This window comes from Lolium rigidum, chromosome 6, assembly GCF_022539505.1.
Source record: "Lolium rigidum isolate FL_2022 chromosome 6, APGP_CSIRO_Lrig_0.1, whole genome shotgun sequence".
Taxonomy (NCBI): domain Eukaryota; kingdom Viridiplantae; phylum Streptophyta; class Magnoliopsida; order Poales; family Poaceae; genus Lolium; species Lolium rigidum.
In genome coordinates, this window is record NC_061513.1 from 86,127,459 (window position 1) to 86,151,551 (window position 24,093).

Genomic DNA, 24,093 nt, shown 5'->3' on the forward strand with positions numbered 1-24,093 from the left:
TTATACGATGTAGTTACTCCTCGAGGTGGACTCTGAGACTTAGCCTAGTATATAAAGGCTTAAGAGAATCTACCAAGGGGAACATATTCAACTTCTAGAAACTCAAATTCATTATTATGAGCATTGACAAAATTAACCTTTTGTCAGAAATATTCCTAGTAGAGTACTATTTTCTTTTTAAGTTCTTTTTACCTCCTTTTCCCATTTTACCCCGTCGAATGGATCGGCTTCTGCCGTCATTTGCGGCCGCCGAACACATCGGAGCTTTGTGCCCTCGTCCCGTCGTGAACAGCACGGGTACTGCGGCGGCTCCGTTCATCTCAGAGGCGACGTCTCAGGTATGCTCTGCCCTTCCGCACGCCCATTTTCTCGAGTCGAGTGTGATTTCTCTTGGTCTGTTGATTCCATAAACCCTAGTTTTGATATTTATGAAGTGAGGGTTCCGTCTGCGCAGCGTCCCGCCGCCACCACGCACCCACTCGCGGATGCAGCAGCTCCTGCGCGGCGCCTCGCTCCTCCGTCTCTACAAGTACGGTTACCGAACCCCCTTATATGCATTTCAGTTTCCTTCTATCGATTCGGGCTCTTCCCCGCATGATTGAGCCGCCGATTTCGATTTGGGGGGATAATAGAAGGGGTGTATTCCCATTAAGAGTTTGGCTTTGGCGACGGATCGAAATAAAACTATTCGGTTCTCTCCAGTTGTGTTACGCAGTGTGCTGTAGCTTATTAAGTTTGCCATTCACGGGGCTGAGCATTTTGGTGTTTCTTGTGAACAACTTCCACTGAACCCATCTGCAATTAGTACGAACCGGCAAAAACAATGTTGGCCATAATATTTCTCTAATTTTCTGCGCATTGACGAAATTCGGCATGCATCTGGGCCCGTTTGTACAAGAATCACCTAGGATGTTTCAGCAGTATGTGGTGACATTTGTTTTTACAGGTGTAGCCGTGGGCTTCCAAGTGCAAACTTCAGTTGCAGAAAGTTAGTGCTTACAAAGCTGAACGTGATGAGTGAGGGGATTCGGGCTACGTATTCACGCCGAGCTGCCTCTAAGAACGTTGAGATCAAGAAAGATGACCAGACAATCATAGAGAAGGTTAGTCTTGTATGCCCATTGTGCTGTCATTGTCCGTTTACCCGTCCCCATGGACGTGTGGTTTCATTTCTTTTTTGGTCTGAACTGTAGGAAGATGTCACTGAAAGCTCGTTGGAGATAGAGCGAATCAGAGGTGATCCTAGTATGCTCCAATCCATGACAGTGAAAGAGCTCAGGGAACTCACAAGGTTCACACTTTTCTAGCCTGCCCTTATTTTGTGTTACCGAGAATTCATTTCTCCATTTAATTATTGTGTGCGATGAATTTGAAGGAGGATGGGAGTTTCTGGGAAAGGTAACAAGAAAGACTTAGTATCAGCTCTGATGGATTCTCTGGGCCAGGAAGTAACTGGTATGGCTTACTTGCAGATTTTTCTAGTAGTACCATTGGCCTAAATCCATGCTTTCTTCGCATAAACTTTCTAAAATTAAAATGATGAGCCAATACATGTACCTCAACAACCTCTTGATCCAAATTGTGACTCTATCCCTATTAATATAAGATAATTTTCAGTTTTTCCCCAGGAATTGTACTGTAGGTACTAGGTAGCCAGAAAATAGCAAGTTGGTACATTTTAGCGTCTACATCTATAGAATGTGCAATGTGCATTTTGGCTGGATGCTGAATTGTTTTCTACAGATAAAGATGGAGCATCAACAGTTGAGAAAGTTGGCCCGTCAGAAGTACCTTCAAAAAGAAAAGGTGCTGCTTCAGTAGTAGTTGAACAAAATTTAGAAACTTCTGAAGTTACTTCTGAAACTCCTAGCAAGAGAAGTAGAACAAAGCAGAAATCAACTAAGGGCACCATTCCGAAGGAGAATTCTGTGACTACTGTCAAGCTAAATAAGACATCAATCCAGAAGGAAACAGTTGTTGGTACGGTCATTGTTTCAGTTGTCTTTAATTGATCATTCTTGGGCTAGAAAATTACTTCTCTCTTCGCTAACTGTGGGATTGTCTATCACAGTTCACGGTACTGTGGATGATGCAGAGCCTTGGACTCTACTTGTGCACAAGAAGCCACGACCTGAGTGGATTCCCTACAATCCGAAGGTCATGAGGCCTCCACCCCTTGGCAAGGATACAAGGGCCGTAAAGATTCTATCATGGAATGTCAATGGACTGAGAGCTTTGATGAAATCTAGGGGCTTCTCTGTTCATGAGTTAGCACAGAGGGAGGATTTTGATATACTATGCCTGCAAGAGACGAAAATGCAGGCAAGATGTTTGTTATCTCGCAAAGCTGGCATCTGCCTTTTGTCCTCTCCGAAATGTTTGTTGTAATTCATTCACTGGAATTGTTTATCAACCAATAATTTTACTCTTGCAGGAGAAAGATGTTGAAGTCATCAAGGAAAGTCTACTTGAAGGCTATACCAATAGTTTCTGGACATGCAGTGTATCGAAACTTGGCTATTCGGGGACTGCCATAATTTCACGGGTATGGACTTGTCATTCTTTCACCCTACTATGACCACTATTGTTAGTTCTCCATAGTTCACTCATATGCAAATAAAACACGTATGGATTCTCATTTCCTTCTTCTATTGTATTGTGAAGTTAAAACAATTGCAATGAAAACTGAATGGAAATGGAATGAAGGAACAAAGTGCCCAACTGCCCCCTTACCTAGGAATTACCCAGTTATACCAGTTGTTCCAGCTCAATTGATACTGGTGTTTTATTTTGGAACCTCTAACTCCAGATTACCTGAAACTTGGATAGAAAATGGTAGAAAAACTTGGCCAAAATACAAAGAAAAGAAGATTATCCTAAGATAGATGATGGGGAAAAAAGAGAGTATTCATGCAGTTCCAGTTTTGGACTGGCCTATCCGACCCGCCATAGTTATCATGAGCTTCTTCTTTCTTGCCTGAAGCATCTTCTATCTTTTCTTCATTGTGATATTTTCTAGCTGTTAGTTTGCTTCGCCATTATCCTTCCATGATACTAAGACATGTCACCTGATTAATCATCCTGCTGTGCTTTATGTATCTTTTATGGATAGAAGACAAGGAGATCCATTATATTGTTATGCTGGCTTCCAATTTTTTATCCTGATCCATTTGATCTGTGGTCAAATTAACAAATTAGGAACATTTATTCTCAAATACAGTTCCGTTTCTATTCATATATCCCACACTTTCTATAGGTGAAACCACTTTCTATCAAGTATGGGCTTGGTGTAGCAGACCATGATACAGAAGGGAGGGTTGTGACAGTGGAATTTGATGATTTTTACTTGCTAACCGCTTATGTACCGAATTCTGGTGATGGTCTAAAAAGACTGGTAATTCATTGCTAATTTTTTTCATTGTGGTTATATGTCGTTTGAGATAACAATCTAATCCATGACTATGTTGCTGTGTAGACTTACAGGGTCACAGAGTGGGATCCATGCCTTGGTAACTACATGAAAGTATGACTGCTTTTCTTTTACTCTTGATTAATATATCGAAATACCATTCTTATGATTTTATATGCTTCTCGCGTTTTTTCTGGAAAAATGAAGTTATGCCTTTGCCATCGTTTCATATAGTTGTTTGTCACTGTATTGATTGCCCATCCCTATTCCGTATTCCTTCTGTTCGTTGGAAACGTTCTTCCTCTAGTACAAGCAGTTGTGTTGTAGCATCTATTTATCTGTGGTTACATTTAGGGTGCTGTGTTCTCCTGATATCTTCACACATGCCAATCTTAGAAAAAGCTAAGAATAAAAAACGTTCCTTAGAGCTTTGGAGGTACATGACACAATTGGATGTTAATGCCCTAAACTTAATTAGAGCTGTGAGTTTTGAAATTGTTTAACACAGCACACTGGGCATCTTTTCACGGTGCATTATGCGACATATCTCCACTGTTGGCTATTGTTGTTTCCTTATTTTATCTTACTCAAGCTAGCACATTGGAATATCTTCCATTCTGTTTGGTTTTTCATTTGTTATGTGGATGATGCTTTACTAGTTAAAAACTGATAAGCCCACACTCCCTAGTTTTTTCCAGTGTAATTGGCATCATGTGCGAAACTAGTTTGTTAGACAGAAATACAATTCAAGCATGTTGCAGCCCCTCCTTCATTTATTATTGTATTTCCAGTTGTCCAATTGCATGAGCCTGATGAATTTCTTACGATTATGCAGGAATTGGAAAAATCGAAACCTGTCATACTGACTGGTGATCTTAACTGTGCGCACCAGGAGATTGATATACATGATCCTGCTGTAAGTAATCGTTAGATTGAATCACCTACATACATGAATATCTGTGATTCAGAAAAAAAATATTTTGTGTGTAAGTATATTGGTGTATGTGCTATTCCACTGCATTTTAAACCTTTTCTTATTATGTTAGTAAAATGATTTTGTAACCCAATATCTTAGAGGTTAAGACGTTAAGTTAGCCACACCAACACACTAGTATATAAGTGCTTAGTTCTCCAAAACGATTGTTAACTTGGAAACTGTGTAAGCACTCGATATATTGTTTAAAAGGCGATATATATTATGCAAAAATTGCTACGTGCTGCATTCTATATATCCCAGGTTGTGTTTGCTATTTTAGTATCCAAAAATATGCTTCTTATGTATGCATATAAATTATCAAGATCCTTGTGAAAAAGCACAGTTACTGAGAAATCCTCCTTGTCCAAATTTGTGGAAAATAAATTTCTTGCATCATTTTGTCACTAGACATAGTTTTGAGTGGCCCGTCACCATGTCTAGCTCATGGGATCAGTATGATGGCTGGCCTGGGCAGATTGTGGTACTGATATCATTTCCACTTTAACCTCCCGAAATATTATGTGTTTGTTTTCTTACCTTGTACTTTTTCGCCTTCATGTCCAGGGAAATAGTAGAAGTGCTGGCTTCACAAAAGAAGAAAGGAAATCATTCGAGACTAACTTCTTGTCCAAAGGGTTCGTCGATACGTTTCGGAAACAGCATCCTGATGTTGTTGGATATAGCTACTGGGGCTACAGGCATAACTGCCGGAAGACTAATAGAGGTATGAACTGAATGAATTGAGCCACTCACTATCCCATTCCCCATGATTTTTTTTTGTATTTACCGATGAGCATGATCTCTTAGCAATCATCTATGAATTCCACCCATCCATTTGTTCAGCCAACACATTGTGCACAGTTTTTGATCATCCCAATGAGCATATCATTTTGCTATGCAAGAGAAAGGTAATCTCATTATTTCACTATGTTTGCATCTGTCTGTTGACGGATTCGCAGGTTGGCGCCTGGATTACTTTCTCGTGTCGGAGTCCATCGCAGAACGAGTCCATGACTCGTACATCCTCCCGGACGTTTCTGCCAGCGACCACAGCCCACTTGGCCTCATACTGAAGCTCTAGGCGAGGCCGCACCCCAGCCCGTATGGAAGACGCAAATCTTCTTCTGGGGCTGGTCTGCAAATGCTGCTCGTTCCGGTTTGCGCAGATGGATTTTCCAGCGGTGAAACAATAGGTGCTACTGGAAGTCTGTAATGGTGCTGTTGATTGGCCATTGTACTACCAATCTAGATCTAGAGTTGTAGTATTATGGTTCGGTTGTAGACTGATCTTTGAGAGTACGCATGAAATTATTCCTCCGTTGGTCTGATGTGTTTTGTTGTTGCTGATCTTTCGTCAAGGCTTCACCTGTAGAGCGTAGAGTGCCTATGGGTTTGAAATGACCGTGCCATCTGAATTATGGTCAGATTACAGCCGGAAGATATGAAAAGTGGTGGCATTGTCAAATTACTCGTGCATGCTCTCAAGGGAATTCAAGATTTAAATACATGTACCCGATCAAAATTTAAATCTAAAATCGCACGAGTTTATGCGTGTGTTCTGACATCGCTGCGTACGCTCTTCAAACGAACGGCCGATCTTGCAGCCACGTCAGCACTCACGAGGGAGATCAGCCCGTCCTCCGTCGCCGATGTCTTAGCCGGCAAGGCGAGTTACCGACTCGACTCGCACCACGTGATATAAGCGGGTTTAGCGTGGCAAAGGGGAAACGAGTTAAACCCACCGATCGTCTCCTCTCCTCTCTCACCGTCACCGGCTTCCTCCACACCCCCGGCGGCGCCATCTGCCGACCTCGCTCCCACGCCAGGACGGCGGCTCCTCGCGCCTCCTCCCTCCGATCGTACGCACTTCTCTCCCCCTCCCTCTCCGCCCGCTGGCGAGCGCGTCTTCGGGATTTAGTTTGGTTTTTTCTGGGTATTTTCTCGGCGGATTCTCCCGTACCAGCTGTATAGAGAAACCATGGCGCGGGGAAAAAAACCGTGGCCGCTTGTAGTACTCTTCGTCGATTTGCCTTGGGTAGGAGCGCGGGCGCATACGGTTGCGGGCCGTGGAATCGGTTAAATGTTGGATCGGGAATTCGGGATTGCCTCTGCGCGAGCCGGGGCAGCGCGCGCGTGCTCGTGAATTATTCGCGTTTATTTTAGGTGTTCCTCAGCGGGATTTCTTGAGCAGACAAGGCGTGGCGCTGGATTTGCTTGTTCGTAACCACCCATGGCGCTGGATTTGCTTATCCGTAACCACCCATGGCGCTGGACTTGTATCCCGTGTCTTAATTGCTTTTGCTTTGAAGTGGAAGTGGTTTTCTGCGTGTGCAGAGGGGTGTGGGTAAATCCTGGGAATTTTAGATCTGTGGATTTGGGGAACAGTTTGCTGACGAAACTCCTAGCCCAAGGAGGCAACTCCCCCTCTCTAGAAGGCGTAGTTTCGATCGTGCAGCGTTCTTATTTTTTGGAACTGAAAAACAGCTGGTAACGTTTGGTGTATTCTAGATCTGAAATAGCCTTTCTGATTAGTTCTATTATTATTTAATTACCGGGATTAGTTTGTTTATTTTCTGATGGTACATTTGCGTCAGATTCTTGTAAGGCAGAAGATCTTCTTTCAGGAATTATGTGCTTGTACATGAGATTAACCTGATTCTGATGAAAATTCTACTTCCATGATCAAATGTCACCTGCATTCCTGCATGACTACTTTTCTGCTCGTGTTAGCCTGATTCTGATGAAAAATCTACTTCCATGATCAAATGTCACCTGCATTCCTGCATGCCTACTTTTCTGCTCGTGTTAGCCTGATTCTGATGAAAAATCTACTTCCATGATCAAATGGCACCTGCATTCATGCATGCCTACTTTTCTGCTCGTGTTCTGGAAGAATCATACAGTTGCAAACCGAACTTCTTTTAGTTTTAGCTTGATATATGGCAATTTAGAGAAGAAAGACATGTCTTCTTTAGTTCTTTGTATATGTCAGTAGTCTTGTTTTGTACTGACGGCTGCCTACACAGTTTTTGGAACCAGGCTAAGATGGCGAGCAGGCAGGAGCCTTGGACTAAGCTTGCACACAGTAAGAAGCAACCAGGATGGGTCGCATACAACCCAAGGACCATGAGGCCTCAGCCACTGGGCGACGACACCAAGCATATGAAGATTCTGTCCTATAATGTCAATGGGGTGAGGAATGTTGTGAGGTCAGGACAGTTTTCTGCCCTGGCTCAGAGGGAGAATTTTGATGTACTGTGCCTCCAAGAGACACATCTGAAGGCAAGTTTTGTTGTTCCCACCAGTACACCGTTAGCTTACAGTACTTCCTATCAGCTTTTCAATAGGTCGGGGCCTGCTTCAGTATGCGCATCATCACCTGATATACTGGTCTTTCATTGCGGTGTCGGTGTTTTCGTTCTTTTTCCAGGAGGGCGATGTGAAAGATTTCAAGAATCTGATTGCAGGGTATGACTACAGCTATTGGTCATGCAGTGTCGCAAGGCTTGACTATTCAGGGACTGGAGTGATTTCAAGGGTATGCTGGTTAATGCTCAAGACTCGCTTCGCACTGCATAATTTTTTCTTTAGATGCTTTGGCATAGCACATCGGTTGGTTCAAAGTCGTTCATAACATGGTTTTCCCTTGTGGTTCCATTGCACTTCATAGGTAAAACCAATGTCTGTCCAGTACGGAATTGGCACAGCAGAACATGATCAGGAGGGCAGGGTAATCACTTTGGAGTTTGATAATTTCTACTTGGTCAATGCTTATGTCCCAAATTCTGGCCGTGGTTTAAAGAGGCTGGTAAGAATGGTGTTCCTTTTCATTATAACTGCTGCCTTTTGTTTTACTGTCATTGCTTCCGTCTAATTTTTTTTTGATCTTTATCTTCAGCTCTACAGGGTTGATGATTGGGATCCATGTTTCAGCGAATTTGTAGAAGTACGTTCACTTAGCTAGCTTTGCAGTCTTAATTTCTTTTTGAGATCCATAGACCATGTTTTGCATATTCACTTTATATTATTGATTGCTCTGAGTGCACGTGAGGGATATTATTTAGTTCTTTTCTTCTGTTTAGCACAATATCTAATCACATTTCCCTACTGCGATCATTCGAAGGCAGCTTTGCAATGGAGACTAACGTTAACCTTTTGGTCTGTAGAAACTGGAAAGTTTTAAACCAGTAATTGTTGCTGGTGACCTCAACTGTGCTTGTCAGGAGATGGACATCCATAATCCTCCAGTAAGTTCTCTTTCATTTGAGGAAATTATTGCTCAAAAGCTCTATCCTTAATATTGTACGCTGTATCATTTGCATTGCCCTTGTCATGGTTACACATCTACAAACCACTTGTATGCTAGTTCACACATTATAACTTATTATAAACCCAGGATATTTTCAAGTTTCAACTCCCTAGAGGTATGTGTTGATTGTTTGATGCTGTATTGGAACTGGGAATAGAAGGTTCCTTATTTGCCTGCTCTACCATGTTTTATTGATTTCTGTGGGAGAGCTGTAGATATGAAATGCAGTTGCAGAACTGCCACGCTATGAAAAATATTCCTGGCTCTTGTCTTTTTTTCTGTGATATGAAACATATACCTCTGTTTGAACATCTATGATTCCTCATTTCACAACAGACATGAACGTATACATAAAGTAGAAAACATTCCAGGTATTGGTGCGTACTTATGGATTTTGTGAACATGGTATAGGAGCAGCACTGATAATTGCCGTTGCCATGCTTTAGGGATCAGAACATGTGTGCTCTAAAAGAAGTCCATGACCTATCCATTGCTAAATTTTGTAGGGATATCATCTTGTTTGTTTAATTCATGGTTCAGTTAAAGTTCACTACCAAAGCTACTGCCAGAATCTGACATCATAATATAATCTTAAACATAACTTGTGTTTTATTTGGAGTTCAGTATCGAGTCTGTTATCAGCTATTTGATATGAATTTCAATACTTCTAGATTCAACAAATGTTAAGAGCTGCTGTTTGCATTACATATATATCTTCTGAAAATGGAACAGTTTAGGTTTCAAAAGTATCATATCATATCAGTTCTGGATTTCCTTTTCTATTTCAATAGTCCGTCAATGTGTGTGCACAATTTCTTACACGGCAATTTTTTCCAGATGAAAACTGACGATGCAGGTTTCACGGAAGAAGAGAGGCAGTCATTTGAGATAAACTTTACTATGAGAGGCTTTGTTGATACCTTCAGAAAGCAGCATCCCAACGCTGTGGGCTACACCTTCTGGGGCGAAAACCAGCGGCGTAACAACAAAGGTACATCACTACATTGGTTGATCATTAATAATTATATTAATGTTGTAGTGTTGCATTTGTTTTCTGATTTCTATTACCCTGGTGCCAAAAAGGTAACACTGCATCCATGTCTGGGAAATCTTAGCATCTGTGAAATGAAATTAGCTATTCATTCAATCAACCTTTGAGTGAGAGACATTCTCTGTACATTGAAATACAACAGTTACAGCATGAAGCTTATACTACCATTGGTTTATACTTACATAATTGCAGCCATGTCTACCTAGAATAATAAACAAATGGTAATAACATCAAGGTGCTATATTGAAAGATCTTTTTAAATCAAATTTATGAGTTACAACCATATTTTTTCCAAACAAAAGAAGCCCTTTTTTTTTCAAAAACTAAAGCATTGTTCCTTTTTCATATTCCTGTCGAAACGAAAGCTTAACTCCCTCTAATATCTTGTTGTTCATGTAACAGGTTGGCGATTGGATTACTTTCTGGCGTCAGGATCCATCATTGACAGGGTACATGATTCGTACATTCTTCCGGATGTAACAGACAGCGACCACAGTCCAATTGGCCTTGTGCTGAAGGTCTAGGCAGGTCAAGGCACCGACAAGACTCTCAGTTGCTGGGGAAGTGCTTCGTCAGGTTGAAACGTTCAGAGCTGTGGTAGTGATAGTTTGCATTGTCATCTTATCTGTTGTTCTAGGCACCGATGAGACTGGGGAAACGCTTTGTCAGGCTGAAACGTTCAGAGCTGAGGCAGTGATAGTTTTCAGTCAATCTAGAGTAATCTGTTTTCTTCAGGGACCTTGCGTATCTGTTATCCATATTGGTTGAGTACTTCTTATGTGCTTGTTCTTTCGTAACACAAGATCTCTATGTTACTCAGCCATTCAGAACAATGTAATTGTCAACGCTGCAACCTTTCTTTTGGCTTTTGGGTCAAAAAAATTTGTCAGTTCGTTGCAAGATGGCTTGACATGCCCTCGGCTGTTCATTAACCTGCTGGTTTCAAGCTCGGACAGCAAGCACCAACACTATTTCACCGGTCTGAAACTTTGAATAATTTGATATGTTACGCCAGTCTCCCAGGCTGATTTCCTGATTCAGAACATAGATAAACATAGAAACCAGAATTACGACTTGCTGGCATTAAGCAATCTTAACACAAGATCTCTCGACTTGCTGTCATTAAGCAATCTTAACACATTACTCAGCCATTCAGAACAACATCGACGCTGCAACCTTTCTTTTGGCTTTTGCGTCAATTTTTTTTGTCTGTTCGTTGCGAGCTCGGGCAGCAAGCATCGACAATATTTCACCGGTCTGAAAGTTTGAATAATTTGACATGTTACGCTGTCTCTCAGGCTGATTTCCTGATTCAGAATATAGATAAACATAGAAACCTGAATTGTGACTTGCTGGCATTAATCAATCTTAACACAAGATCTCTCTGTTACTCAGCTATTCAGAACAACATCGACGCTGCAATAGAGCCACTAAACAGAACAAATGAGCTCAAAACATATTTACACAAGGCGCAAATTGCGTGACAAAAGTCATTACCATCTACAGGAACGTCACATAACCTACATGTCCTTGGATAGCTCTATTCTAACAGCTGAAGATGTCCAAAATGGCACCTCCAATGCAGCCAACACGCAAGCGTCTTCGTCATTCTTACATTGCTAGCGACTGGTTGCCGTAGCCAGGCTGCCCATAAGAGTAGTGCATGCTATCTCTTACACGGCAGGGCCTCCAGCTGTTGTTTGCGCCGCCATGCTCGTCCGCTTGGTACTTTGATTTCATGGCCTTTGAGCCAATGGGGCCACCTCTTTCTCTGTTCCTGCTGTTCCTTCTGCCCGACTCATTGTTCCGCCTTTTCCAGTGTCCATATGAGCCGCCTTGAGCTTGGCTGTCAGGCACACATTGGCTATCTCTTTGGTTGCCCCATGAATCAGTCTGAACGGCTGCAGATCCCCAACCATAGTCATGGTTCCATGCCTGCTGGGAGTCACCGTTCATGTCCCAATGGGATGTGCCAGGCATGACTGGAGCCCCCCAGCTGCTTGTCTGACCTTGCTGTTCCGCATACATGTCCCAAGAGCTTTGCTGAACAAATGTTTCAGCAGGCAGACTAGCATAATTATCCCAGTTCGCTGAGCTCTGATTGCAATTGGCTTCAACGGGCTGTTCCACATAATTATCCCAGTTCACAGAGCATTGCTGACCAATTGTGTTGGTTGTTTCCCCATCACCCCATCCTGTGGCCGGAACTGGCTTGTCAGAGAAGATGAAGGAGTCCCAGCCATCTGGCGCAGTGTTGTCCCTTCTGGGAACAGAGCGTCGTGACCTCTCCAGATCAGCAATCAGTTCAGGATCAAGATACTCATCTGGGTTGACCACATCAATATACATGTTTGGGTCGGGAAGAGGGATGTTACATGGTTGACCATGATATACAGCATAGAAACGGTCCTTTGCATCTTTGAAGGCTTCAAACGCAGCTGAATCATCCCAGTCAACAATATTTGCATACATCGACATCAATTTCTTCGTCTCGCACAGCTTCCCCCAGGGGATAAAACAAGCATCAGTGCAAAATTTCCTCTCCCACAGTGGAACAGAGACATTTCCACCACCTGAAAGTCAAAACACAAACCATTCTTAATGAGTACACAGAACTAATCGTTTATGTACAGAGAATAGAACTTTTACTTGTTGTTACAGTGGTGACAGCAACACAATAGTGACACACACGAACAACTGACCAGAGAAAATCACAACGAAATACAGCAGAAAATAGGATACCAATAGAACAATACGAACCCATGCAGATTGGGAAGCCAATCAACAAGATCACTTAGCAGCTCATGAAAATACCAGCAGAAGTTTATGCACATAAACTGAAATAACCATGGTACTTTTGCTTCAATATCAATAGAATAATACGAACCCATGCAGAATGGGAAGCCAATTAACAAGATCATGTAACAAACTAGTTAGTACTAACGACGGGAAGCAGGAAAGCACTGCCTGTCACAGGCAATTCTTCACAGTACAGGTTCAGCTTAGTTCCATAAAATTTTCAGCATCCATGCAGGTTCTAACACAGTCTAATGTTCATATCTTGAGAAAATTTTGATATCTCACAGGACATTTAACTTCCAAAAACATGATTGGAATAGGGTATCAAATAGCTCATCAGAAACAAAAGTAGCTTGCTAGTCGCAGAACATCCTATTCAAATCCTACTTAAACACTAGCAGAGCACGCGAAAGTGAAGATGTGGGGCTGACCTCTGTCTATTTACAAGGCTTAATACTCCGTATGTATATTGAGGTGTCATTTACTGTTATTACTGAAACATAACTTCCCTTCTTAGCAAAATACTTAAATGATATCATATCAGCATTCTCGTAAAACTGCACACAACAACTACACCAATAATCCTTCCTAGCGAGCTAAAAAAAGCATTCTTAACATTTGGCATTGAAGACCAGAGCTCCTCCGTTGAACATGTAACGATTAATGTAGAATAACCTCGACAGCTTCACATCCATCCCAGACCAAAATTACTACTCCTGCCAGAGATTTGAATATACCGTTTCTAAATATGCACAAGAAATATGCGTGAGTTCAGAGGTTATAATAAGCATAAACATTAACACCCTTGTGGTTTCTCAAAACAATTTCATATTTTCATCAATTCAAGCAAATTTTCCTAGCATTATTATATTTATATCCATTAGAGCAAGCTAAAATAAACTAGTGTACCCAGGAACGTCACTTTCGCAGTAGAATCGGCACACCCTCCAAGAGAAGAACGTATGCAGTACAGAGTACTTGGTTGGCACAAAAGAAGATACTGCATACTACTTGCACGATGTTACTGCCTGACGACCCAACTTTTATTTACCCAAAACGATATACTAGTGAGTACCGCGTCTCGACGTTGCCAGGAATAACCAGGACACATTTACTCCGTGCGCGTGCGTTTCTTCTAACACGGGAAAGGGGAAAGCGACGCAACCACTCATCAAAGATAAAAATAAAAAGGGCAAGCGCCGACAGGACCGCGAACAGGACTAGGACGGATCAGGAGACGCACCGTGGGTCTGCGCGCGCGGCGGCCTCCAGTGCCTGCCGGGCTCGCCTGCCGCCGCCCTGTCGCCGGGCCGCCTCTCCGCCATGGACGGACGAACGGCCGCCGAGAACCTGGGGTGCCCCGCGCTGGCCAAGGCCGGAGCTTTCCGCCCTCGGGCCCTAGGTATCGCCCGCGGGACACGCGCGCGGCGGGGCGGGGCGTGGCGGCTCTGGTGTGGTCCTCGAGCGGGCCCGGAATCCCGGCAGCGAGGACCGGAGGCGCTCGATGGAGATGGCTGGTAGGGCGGTGGCGAGCAGATACAGGGGCGAAACAGAGGGGAAGGCGATGGAGAGGCGCGGGCGGTCGTTGGTTTCGCACGCAGCCGGAGGGTTCGGGAATTAAAATAGGGGAAATTGGTGTGCCGGTTGGGAGGCGTGTCATCAGAGATAGTACGAGTACTAGACAGAGACGGAGTGTGTGCCACGGGCGCGCCCAACTGCTACCGTGTTCCCGCGGTATCTCTTTCCGCGGGCCAGTGCTGCCCTATGCTTTGTTATCCACAGGATCACAACTAAAATACTTTATTACTACTACTTACTATTTATTACTACTACTTACTATTTACAGATAGTACTACTATGCTCGCAAAGAAAATAGTACTACTACTATATCATGTTGTAAATTTATCTAGATTTAGATGTATCTAGGCACTTTCCATGTATCTGAATTTAAACAAATCTTCAACCTTCCTTTATGAAGGGAGGTAATAGTATATTTCATTCTTGCATGGATTTTTGGTTGTGCCAATATTTTCACGGAAGATCGCTCGTTCGGAGTAAAGAAAAATCATACGAATGTTAGAGGATAATGTTCTGATGCTAGTTACGATGAACAATTTAAAAATGGACACCTCTATTCGAAATGGCTGTACTCTCTTCGATCCATAATTTTATATTATGGACCGGAGAGAGTAATATTGTGCATGCATGAACCAACCTTTCATCCCGTCGAGCTTAAATGGTAGCCATAGCAGACATGTGGAATAGCAGACATGTCGAGCTTAAATAAGTGATATGTGCCATTATTGTTATAAAATATGGATATTTACTATTTGTGCATAACCACTTGTTTACGGTTTACATATTAGACATGGCTCTGCATTATAGAAACTAGCTACATGATAAAGTCTTCAAGATATAAATAGTCTGGGAGGTTAAGTAAGCCAAAAGAGGTAGGAAAATTAACATGCTTTTTGTTTGAAATCTCAGCCGTTTTAACTTACCGTGGTTGGCGCCTTCTAATTTCCACCACTTTACTTGCATTGTTTAATTGATCACCGTACTATTACAATATTTTCAATGGTATCCCTATCTCTTGTTTGATGAAGAGCAACATTTGCGCATACAATACTATGGAGCCTATTTCCGACTAGATATTATTAGAAACATGAGTGCAACTTTACTCATACAAACATGCAAGCTACTCCCTCCGTTTCGGTCTAACAGACACGCACGTAGTTTAAGATAAAGTTTAACCATTAATTTCATTAATAAAATATAAATTATATGTATAAAAATCTATACCATTAGATTCGTATTTAAAATGCTTCGAATAATATAATTTTTTAACATATATTTCATATTTAATTGACTAAAATAATAGCCAAACTAATTTTTTGAACAACGTGCGTGCCTCTAAAACCGAGACGGAAGAAGAGCGCACGCACTACATTGTGTAACGAAGATTAGAGTTTTGAAACATTAAAATTAACGAAGTTACTTCATGCTCCTTAATGTTGAGGCAAACGTCTCTTGAAGCGAGAGACTATCCGTTTTGATGAACAGACGAGGAGAGAAAGTACAATTATTTTTGTAGCCATCCAACCAATAATATGGACTCCACCGAGCTAGAATTTTGAGGGGACATAGAATCAAGCCCTGGGTAGTGCTCTGTGTCTAATTTTCGGAGGTGGACCAGCCGACCTGTGTTTTTCACGTCAGGCCGGTCAAAGCCGGACAACGTACACGTACCATTGGTGGTATGGGTTATCAATTGAAAATGGTGGCCGCTAATGAAGGTTGGTTGGGTCCAGCTTCCCGAGTACGCACACACAAGTAAAACACAATTTCACTGACCTCCTCGTGATAATACCGGCTTTTCGACAAATAGTATATATATATTAATATCGCGTAGATATCAATTATATCCAGATTCTGCACCAACGCATTGCTCTAGTGATATTATGGACACACACAACTGGAAAAAAAGAATTACAAAAAGAAAAATCCCGCTGCGGTAGTCTATTCCTTAAAACAACGACACTAACACCACCAAGATGCACCAGAAGTTCAACTTCTCTAAAAGCGACGGCTCCAAGAATTAAACAGTGCACAATCGCCATCATCGTCCGATCAGAGATCTTAGATTTTCATCTTGAGGAAAATACTCACTCTCAAAACAATGACTTTAAGAAGGACATTGCTAGACACAACTAATCAAGACAAAATCTTAGATTTTCACCCTGAGAGGTAAGACTTTGAACTTCTCTTGTGTAGTCACCCCCACTTGCATACCGCTGCTTCAAGTCACGGATCACCAAGCCAAATCCTCATCACCACCTAGACTCGAACCATCATAGCTAGTCCTCAGATCTCGACTTCCATGTCATTCTCCGCCAACACCACGAAACGGAAACATGCTCCATGATATTAAAGGCCAGCAGAGCTTCGAAGCTTCGAAGCGCTTCCTCTGGAACCAAACGGCCAAAGAATAACATGGGTGCACACGTGCACACGGCCGAATTCCACCCGATCCAGCAATCTCCAGGCATGTCGTCCATTTGGAGTTCGTCGGCGGAGCCTTCTAGAACACGACAGTCCAGCTAGATCATTGAAGACGCGCAACCAGCAGATCATCATCTTCGCACGAATTGAAACCCTAGGACAACCACCTTTATTCGGCCAGACTGGCAGCCTCGTCACCGCCGGCCTGCTTCTAGCGAACGGAAGGAGGAAGCCAACCCCTCCAGGCCCAGATCGAGCCCAAAGGATGCCCCTAGATCGGCCCACGCAAGGATGGATCGGAGGCAGGCGCCTCCGTCAGGACCGCGCCGCCCCCGTCACGCCGCCTCTACCTCCTACGCGCCTCGCTGCCGCACGCCGGCGAGCACCCCGCCGTCGTGACTCCACCTGCGCCCTTGAAGGGAAATCGACGGGCCACGCCATCCCGGCCCGCCGCCTTGACAGGTAGGAGTGGTCGCCACCGCTGACAACAGCCCTCGCGCACGAACGGCCCAAGAGCAGGCGACGGCAGCGGCTGAGATGTCGATCTAGCGCTGACGGGTTGAGAGTCGCCTCTGGAACCGCCCTCGTGCGAGCGGCCCGGGAGGACAAAAAGCTCATGTCTCCTGGTAATACTGTAGCAACAACCGTACGAGGAAAATAAATCGCATCATGTGACACATATGATATGTTCAAAAGAACTTTTGACATGTTGATGACGATCTAGTCAATTAAGAAAGTCGCAGCCGTCCAACAAAGTCTGAAACCTGATGACGCTCTACTCAATTCAGAGTACCAGGCTGAGGTCAGTAGCGGCAGCGAGGCTCAGTTTTGTCAAGCAGGTACTCTACAGGCGTTACATGGTGGTTCTGAATTTTGAGATGCTGCATTTGGTTCCGTTGCTTGCAACGAAAGCAGTCGGTCCTACTTTGCACTTCCACTCATCTGAAAATGTTTATGTAATGTTTCTCATTTCAAAAAAGGAAACGTTTATGTAACATGTACTTCTTCTATTCCTGTTGTAGAAACGAGTGCTCTAGCCAATGCAATTAAAAGAACAATCCAATGAAAGATATTAGGTAATACATTTAGACTTCAACACCTGTTCAATCGACGCGACATACATACATGCATACTAGATCGCCTCGCCACCACTCGCGTTGATTTAATCGGAACAAAGGGAGTAATAGGATTACTCACAAAATTGTATCAGCGCGCTGAATCATTTACACCAAATAGATCGTGGAGGGAGCCTACATATACATGCATTTTTTCGAGCTTCAACTTCGAGCATTACAAAAGCAGGTCGTTGATGGGAAAGCAACAAAGTGCCAAAGATCCAGATCCTTGCTATAGGGGCGTGCATCCCTTTCAGTAAAGTCTGTCGATCAGTTCTGGAGTTTATCCTTCGCGTTACTTCGAAAATGTTTATCTAACGTGTCTCGTTTAAAAAATAAAAAAGTTTATCAGTACTTGCCGCTGTAGTTGTCTAAAAGAGAGGAAACCAGCCCTTGCAGTTCCAGCAAAGTTTCGTCTGGTTGTTTGCCACGGATTCGACGCCTCGAATGGCCTCTCGATGCCCTACAACACCGGTACTACAGTACTGCCTGTTAGTTGGGTTACACAATCAATCCATCAATTGGAGGTCGTCAGTACAGGAACGATAACCAGTAGACAGTAGCATGACTCTGGTAAAGGTCGTCACTGATCCGAGAGATGAAGTTGCTTAGATTATGGCACATCATTATTAACCAACCATCCAAAAATTATACTATATATAAAAGCTGATCCACTTTGCTGCTCTCTCATTCATTTGGTTACTGTTGAAGTGCACATGAATAGTGCCATATTAAAATTGCTACATGAACAATCTTTGGAACATTATGAACAGTACAATATGAAAATTGCTACACGGACAATCTTTGAGAAAATTTGCACCATCCATCTACTCTTTTATGCTCAAAACATACCTCTTCTAGGCCATCTTCCGAAAAATATAGTTCCTCCACGAACATCGTCGGTGCTACTGTCATCTTTTATCGGAGAAAATATTATACTTACAATACATCTACAAAAATATATTTGCTTCACCGTCTGCCGCCTTAAAAATATATTTACTTACAATCATCTAGAGATTTTTGTCCACTATATATAAAAGCTGATCCACTTTGCTGCTCTCTCATTCGTATGGTTACTGTTCAAGTGCACATGAATAGTGCCATATTAAAATTGCTACATGAACAATCTTTGGAACATTATGAACAGTGCAATATGAAAATTGCTACACGGACAATCTTTGAGAAAATTTGCACCATCCCTCTACTCTTTTATGCTCAAAACATACCTCTTCTAGGCCATCTTCCGAAAAATATAGTTACTCCACGAACATCGCCGGTGCTACTGTCATCTTTTATCGTGGAGAAAATATTATACTTACAATACATCTACAAAAATATATTTGCTTCACCGTCTGCCGCCTTAAAAATATATTTACTTACAATCATCTAGAGATTTTTGTCCGCACTAGCATCTTTTTCCACCGCATCACAATCACCCTACATGGTGCGGGAAAAATAATAATTCCAAACCATGAAGCTACAATAGCGGTTACACATTATTTCAACAATGTAACGGTATCTTTGAAAAATATTTAATTACTCCACCGTCCGTCGCGTATACTATTGCCATCTTTTACCAATGACAGTGCTCAACGTACTATATATAAAAGCTGATCAACTTTGCTGCTCTCTCATTCATTTGGTTACTGTTCAAGTGCACATGAATAGTGCCATATTAAAATTGCTACATGAACAATCTTTGGAACATTATGAACAGTACAATATGAAAATTGCTACACGGACAATCTTTGAGAAAATTTGCACCATCCCTCTACTCTTTTATGCTCAAAACATACCTCTTCTAGGCCATCTTCCGAAAAATATAGTTACTCAACGAACATTGCCGGTGCTACTGTCATCTTTTATCGGAGAAAATATTATACTTACAATACATCTATAAAAATATATTTGCTTCACCGTCTGCCGCCTTAAAAATATATTTACTTACAATCATCTAGAGATTTTTGTCCGCACTAGCATCTTTTTCCACCGCATCACAATCACCCTACATGGCGCGGGAAAAATAATAATTCCAAACCATGAAGCTACAATAGCGGTTACACATTATTTCAACAATGTAACGGTATATTTGAAAAATATTTAGTTACTCCACGGTCCGTCGCGTATACTATTGCCATCTTTTACCCAATGACAGTGCTCAACGAACATGAATGTACGTCATCTCTTTCCATCGGGGGAAATACTACCGCTTTATTCTGTAGCAGCGATCATCTAGAGATTTTTGTCCGCATTACCATCTTTTTCCACCGCATCACGATCACTACACGGTGCAGGAAAAATAATAATTCAAAACCATGAAGCTACAGTAGCGGTTATATATTATTTCAACAATGTAACGGTATCTTTGAAAAATATTTAGTTACTCCATCCTTCGTCGCGTATACTACTGCCATCTTTTACCCAACGACAGTGCCCAACGAACTTGAACATATGTCACCTCTTTCCATCGGGGAAATACTACCGCTTTCTTCTGTAGAAGCTTCGGAAATAAAAATACCTTACGGAGCCCAATGAACATGAACGTATGTCACCTCTTTCCATCGGGGAAATATTACCGCTTCTTCTGTAGCAGTTTCAAAAATAGAAATACCTTACGGCCCACCGCTATTTTATGCGGTAAAATAGTACTTTTTTCTACCTTCTTGAAAAAATATAGTTACTCCACCGTTCATCGCCTGAGCTATTGTGACAATATGATGCCTCTTTTATTAGGAGAGATAGTATTATATTTTATTAGGGGATTTTAAAAAAATATAGCTACTCCATTGTCTATTGCCTAGACATGTATTCCTCTGTGGTACATACGGAAAAATATACCTACTTAACCGGCTACCGTTTTTTTTAGCAGGGGAAACTACCTTCTTCTACAGTAACTCTAAAAACAACTACAAATTTCTCTACGTTATCTATAAAAATAACTTACTCCCCATTCGCGGCCTCTTTCAACCGGTGCCCCGCTGTCTTTGGGCACCGCAACCATAATGTAGTGTCACACTATTTTCTTTTTATCGTAGCCTCACGATCACCTATTTTTTTTTCCATACTACCCTATTTTTTCACCGCATCTTGATGAGCCTACGGGCGAGGGAAAAAACCGGATCCTTGGCGCTACAATAGCATTTCTACTTTATATCAACAATATTTCCACAACATCACTTCTACGGTACTTTCGTACCCTGAATTCCTGAATATTGCGATACTTCTGCAATAGGTTATCCAACAATATAATAGCCAAGGCCGCGGCGTGCCGCCGCGCATACCTTCCTAGTCTAACCTTCAAATGCAAGCACATCTCTCACATAAGCAGTCGAGCACTCTACAGTAGGAGCATGGATGCACAGTCAAACTTCAAGTTACCAGTTCTGGCCTATTCATGCACAATTCTTGGGAACCACACTAACAAATAGTGTATAAACAAGATGGTGTGAAGGTATGGGCTGTTAGATGTATATATCTGTATATTGTAGTTTCCCCATATGTTAGGGGGCTTTCTGCATATGTGCACCTGTACATGTACTATATTGTGGCCTTTGGCCCCCGGTAATACAACAAGCATATTGCCCTAACATGGTATCAGAGCAAAATTAATCTCATGAAGTCTTCTCCCCGGCCGAGGTTGCTTGTTCGTCTTCCGTCGCCTGTCCTCTGCTCCAAATCCGTCGCTCGTCCTCTGCTCCAATCGGCCCGATCTGCTCCAATCGGCCCGACCTGCTCCCTCTTGCCCGATTCCACCACTGCTCCGCGCCATCTCCCGACCTCCCGCTCGGCCCTCCGCGCCATCTCCGCCCAGGATCCGCCCCGCGCCCCCTGCTCTTCTCGATCTACCCTGCTTCCGACGGGGCGACGGGATCCTGCTGGGTTCTGACTTCTGCGGGAGCCTGGACCCCAGCCTGGAGATTTCGTGCGGTGCCCCGTGGCCTGATCCCCGCTGCCGCTCTGGTTGTTTCTTCCCAAGATCCCCGGCCGATTCTGCTCCCCGAGTGGCCGCCCCGACGCCTCGCGTGGCCGCCTGCCCGCCCGCCCCGACGCCTCGCGTGGCCGCCTGCCCGTCTACTTTCCGCTTGGGCCGCCTGCTCTTCTCGATCGGCCCGTTTCCTTGATTTCAATCTGAGGTAAAAAAAAAGCGAAAAAAATAGCTATGTCTTCCTCGGGCTATGTTGCGATCCCTCGCTGCCCGGTGATCTTTGATGGCGCGAATTACCCGGATTTCGCTGCCTTCATGCGCGTTCACATGCGCGGTCTTCGTCTTTGGGGTGTGCTTTCTGGCGAGGTCTCCTGTCCGCCGCGCCCGTTGCTCCTACGGTGCCTGTTGCACCGCCACTGTTGCCCTTGCCCCCGATGCTACTCGGGCGGATAAGGATGTAGCCAAGAGTGCTGATGACACTCTGCTCCGGCTGATTATGACCGGAAGGTCCGGGACCACTCTACTGCCGTTGCGACTTACCGAGCTGGATCCGACCGAGTACACTCGGTGGATAGATGAGGATGCTCGTGCTTGTTGCTCGTTCTCACCTCCGGTGTTCCGCCTCGGTATGCTGCTGAGTTTATGGGTCTTCCCACCGCTGCTGCTCGGTGGGCTTTTCTTCGTCGGCGCTATCGGCCGTGCGGGGATGCTCTCTACCTATCCGTAGTCCGCCGGAGCATGCCCTTCAGCGGGGTGATTCTACTATTGATGAGTCCTACACTCGAGTGCTGCTATTTGGCGCCGGCTTGATTCTCTCCGTACGGCTGTGTGTGCCACCTGTCCCTGTCTGTCCGACCGTGCGCGCGGATCCGGAGTTTCAGCGCGTTTTTGAGTTCTTGTCGCGGCTCCGTAAGGAGTTTGAGCCGCGCCGGGCCCAGCTGCTTGCCCGTGGTCGTGTTCCGCTCTCTGAGGTACTTGCTGAGCTTCGTGCTGAGGAGACTCGTCTTCGTGGTGCTGGTCTTCTTGAGGTTCCATCTGTTCTTGCTGCTCGTGGCCCTCCTGTGTCGTCTTCTCGTGGACCTCCTATGCCGCCGGCTTCGTTGCGGCCTCCGGCACGGCCGATACTTCCTACTCCTCCATTCCAGGGTCAGCGTCAGCCCCAGCAGCCTCGTGGTTCGATGTCACCTCCTTGCACCTACTGTGGCAGGCCTAGCCACACTATCTCTACTTGCTGGCAGAGGGATCCTAGCTTACGCCCGCCGCATCTTACTCGTCGCCAGGCTGGTTCTTCAGGATCTTCTGCTGTTGCGCTATCTGATCAGGACATTATCCGTGGTCTTCGTGGTCTGCTCGCTGGTACAGGCTCTTCCTCAACGGGTACTGCTGGTTCTGTGCCTGGCTCTTCTGGCTCCGCGCGACCACCACCTTCCACATAGTCAGGTACGTCATCCCAGTGGTATCTGGATTCTGGAGCTTCTTTTCATATGACCTCTGCGTCTTCTATTCTTTCTGCTCTTCGCTCTCTTGTTTCGCATGTTCGTGTTATCACGGCTGATGGTACCTCTCTCCCTGTTTCCAGTCGAGGCACCCTTTCTACTACCTCTTTCTCTGTTCCTGATGTTTCTCATGTTCCTAGTCTTAAGATGAACCTGTTTTCCGCTAGTCAGCTTCGTGATTACGGTTGTCGCGTCATTCTTGACGCCGATTCTTGTGCTTGTTCGGGACCGCCGTACACGAGGCCCTGGTTGGAGCTGGCCCTCGCAGCCTTGAGTCCCCGGGGCTGCGGGAGTTAGAGCGGCTTCGCGTTCCTTCTACTGCCACTTCATGCGCGGTTCTCCTGCGGTTGCTGCTTCACATCCTTGGATCTTTTCAGCGGTGGCATCATCGGCTGGGTCACCTCTCGTGGCTCCCGTTTATCGTCATTAGTTCGTCGTGGTCTTCGGGGTCTGTCTCGGGAGATGTGTCTTTGCATTCGTGTCGGGGTTGTAGGCTAGGCAAACAGATTCAGCTTCCCTATCCTACTAGTGCGTACGTATCTCGGCGACCTTTTGATTTAGTTCATTCGGATGTTTGGGGTCCGGCTCCCTTTCCTTCGAAAGGGGGTCATCGATACTATATTTTGTTTATTGATGATTTTTCGCGATACACCTGGTTGTTTCTTATGCACTCTCGCGGTGAGGTGCTTTCTATTTATCGGCGCTTTGCGGCCATGGTTCGTACTCAGTATTCCACGCCTATTCGTGTGTTTCGTGCTGACTCTGCAGGAGAGTATATCTCCCAGCACCTGTGTGGTGTTCTTGCTGAGCAGGGCACCCTTGCCCAGTTCTCGTGTCCCAGCGCCCATGCTCAAAATGGTGTCGCCGAGCGTAAGCATCGTCATATTCTTGAGACTACCCGTGCTATGATGATTGCTTCATCTCTTCCGCCGCATTTCTGGGGTGAGGCTGTCGCTACGTCGACTTACCTCATTAACATTCAGCCTTCTGTTGCCCTTCAAGGTGGCATTC

At 44.1% G+C, this 24,093-nt stretch overlaps 3 protein-coding genes across 3 annotated transcripts; 2 read left to right on the plus strand and 1 right to left on the minus strand.

The window, feature by feature from the left end:
- The first annotated feature begins 273 nt into the window (after positions 1–273).
- Positions 274–5,850, plus strand: LOC124661694 (DNA-(apurinic or apyrimidinic site) endonuclease, chloroplastic-like). The gene is made up of 13 exons (XM_047199571.1): positions 274–338; positions 435–529; positions 947–1,103; positions 1,194–1,291; positions 1,376–1,455; positions 1,744–1,980; positions 2,072–2,322; positions 2,435–2,545; positions 3,257–3,394; positions 3,476–3,523; positions 4,245–4,325; positions 4,950–5,109; positions 5,345–5,850. The coding sequence occupies exons 2-13, from the start codon at positions 486–488 to the stop codon at positions 5,464–5,466; spliced, it is 1,527 nt and encodes a 508-aa protein (XP_047055527.1). The 5' UTR covers positions 274–338; positions 435–485; the 3' UTR covers positions 5,467–5,850.
- A 347-nt stretch (positions 5,851–6,197) lies between these two features.
- LOC124666590 (DNA-(apurinic or apyrimidinic site) endonuclease, chloroplastic-like) lies at positions 6,198–10,645 on the plus strand. Its single transcript, XM_047203932.1, has 8 exons — positions 6,198–6,244; positions 7,412–7,667; positions 7,816–7,923; positions 8,056–8,193; positions 8,284–8,331; positions 8,552–8,632; positions 9,532–9,685; positions 10,148–10,645. Exons 2-8 carry the CDS (start codon positions 7,431–7,433, stop codon positions 10,267–10,269), a joined length of 888 nt encoding a protein of 295 aa, XP_047059888.1. The 5' UTR covers positions 6,198–6,244; positions 7,412–7,430; the 3' UTR covers positions 10,270–10,645.
- A 420-nt stretch (positions 10,646–11,065) lies between these two features.
- On the minus strand, positions 11,066–13,865 carry LOC124666589 (trinucleotide repeat-containing gene 6C protein-like). Its single transcript, XM_047203931.1, has 2 exons — positions 13,788–13,865; positions 11,066–12,318 (listed from the first exon to the last, which is right to left on the minus strand). Exon 2 carries the CDS (start codon positions 12,221–12,223, stop codon positions 11,357–11,359), a length of 867 nt encoding a protein of 288 aa, XP_047059887.1. The 5' UTR covers positions 12,224–12,318; positions 13,788–13,865; the 3' UTR covers positions 11,066–11,356.
- Between the last annotated feature and the right edge of the window lie 10,228 nt (positions 13,866–24,093).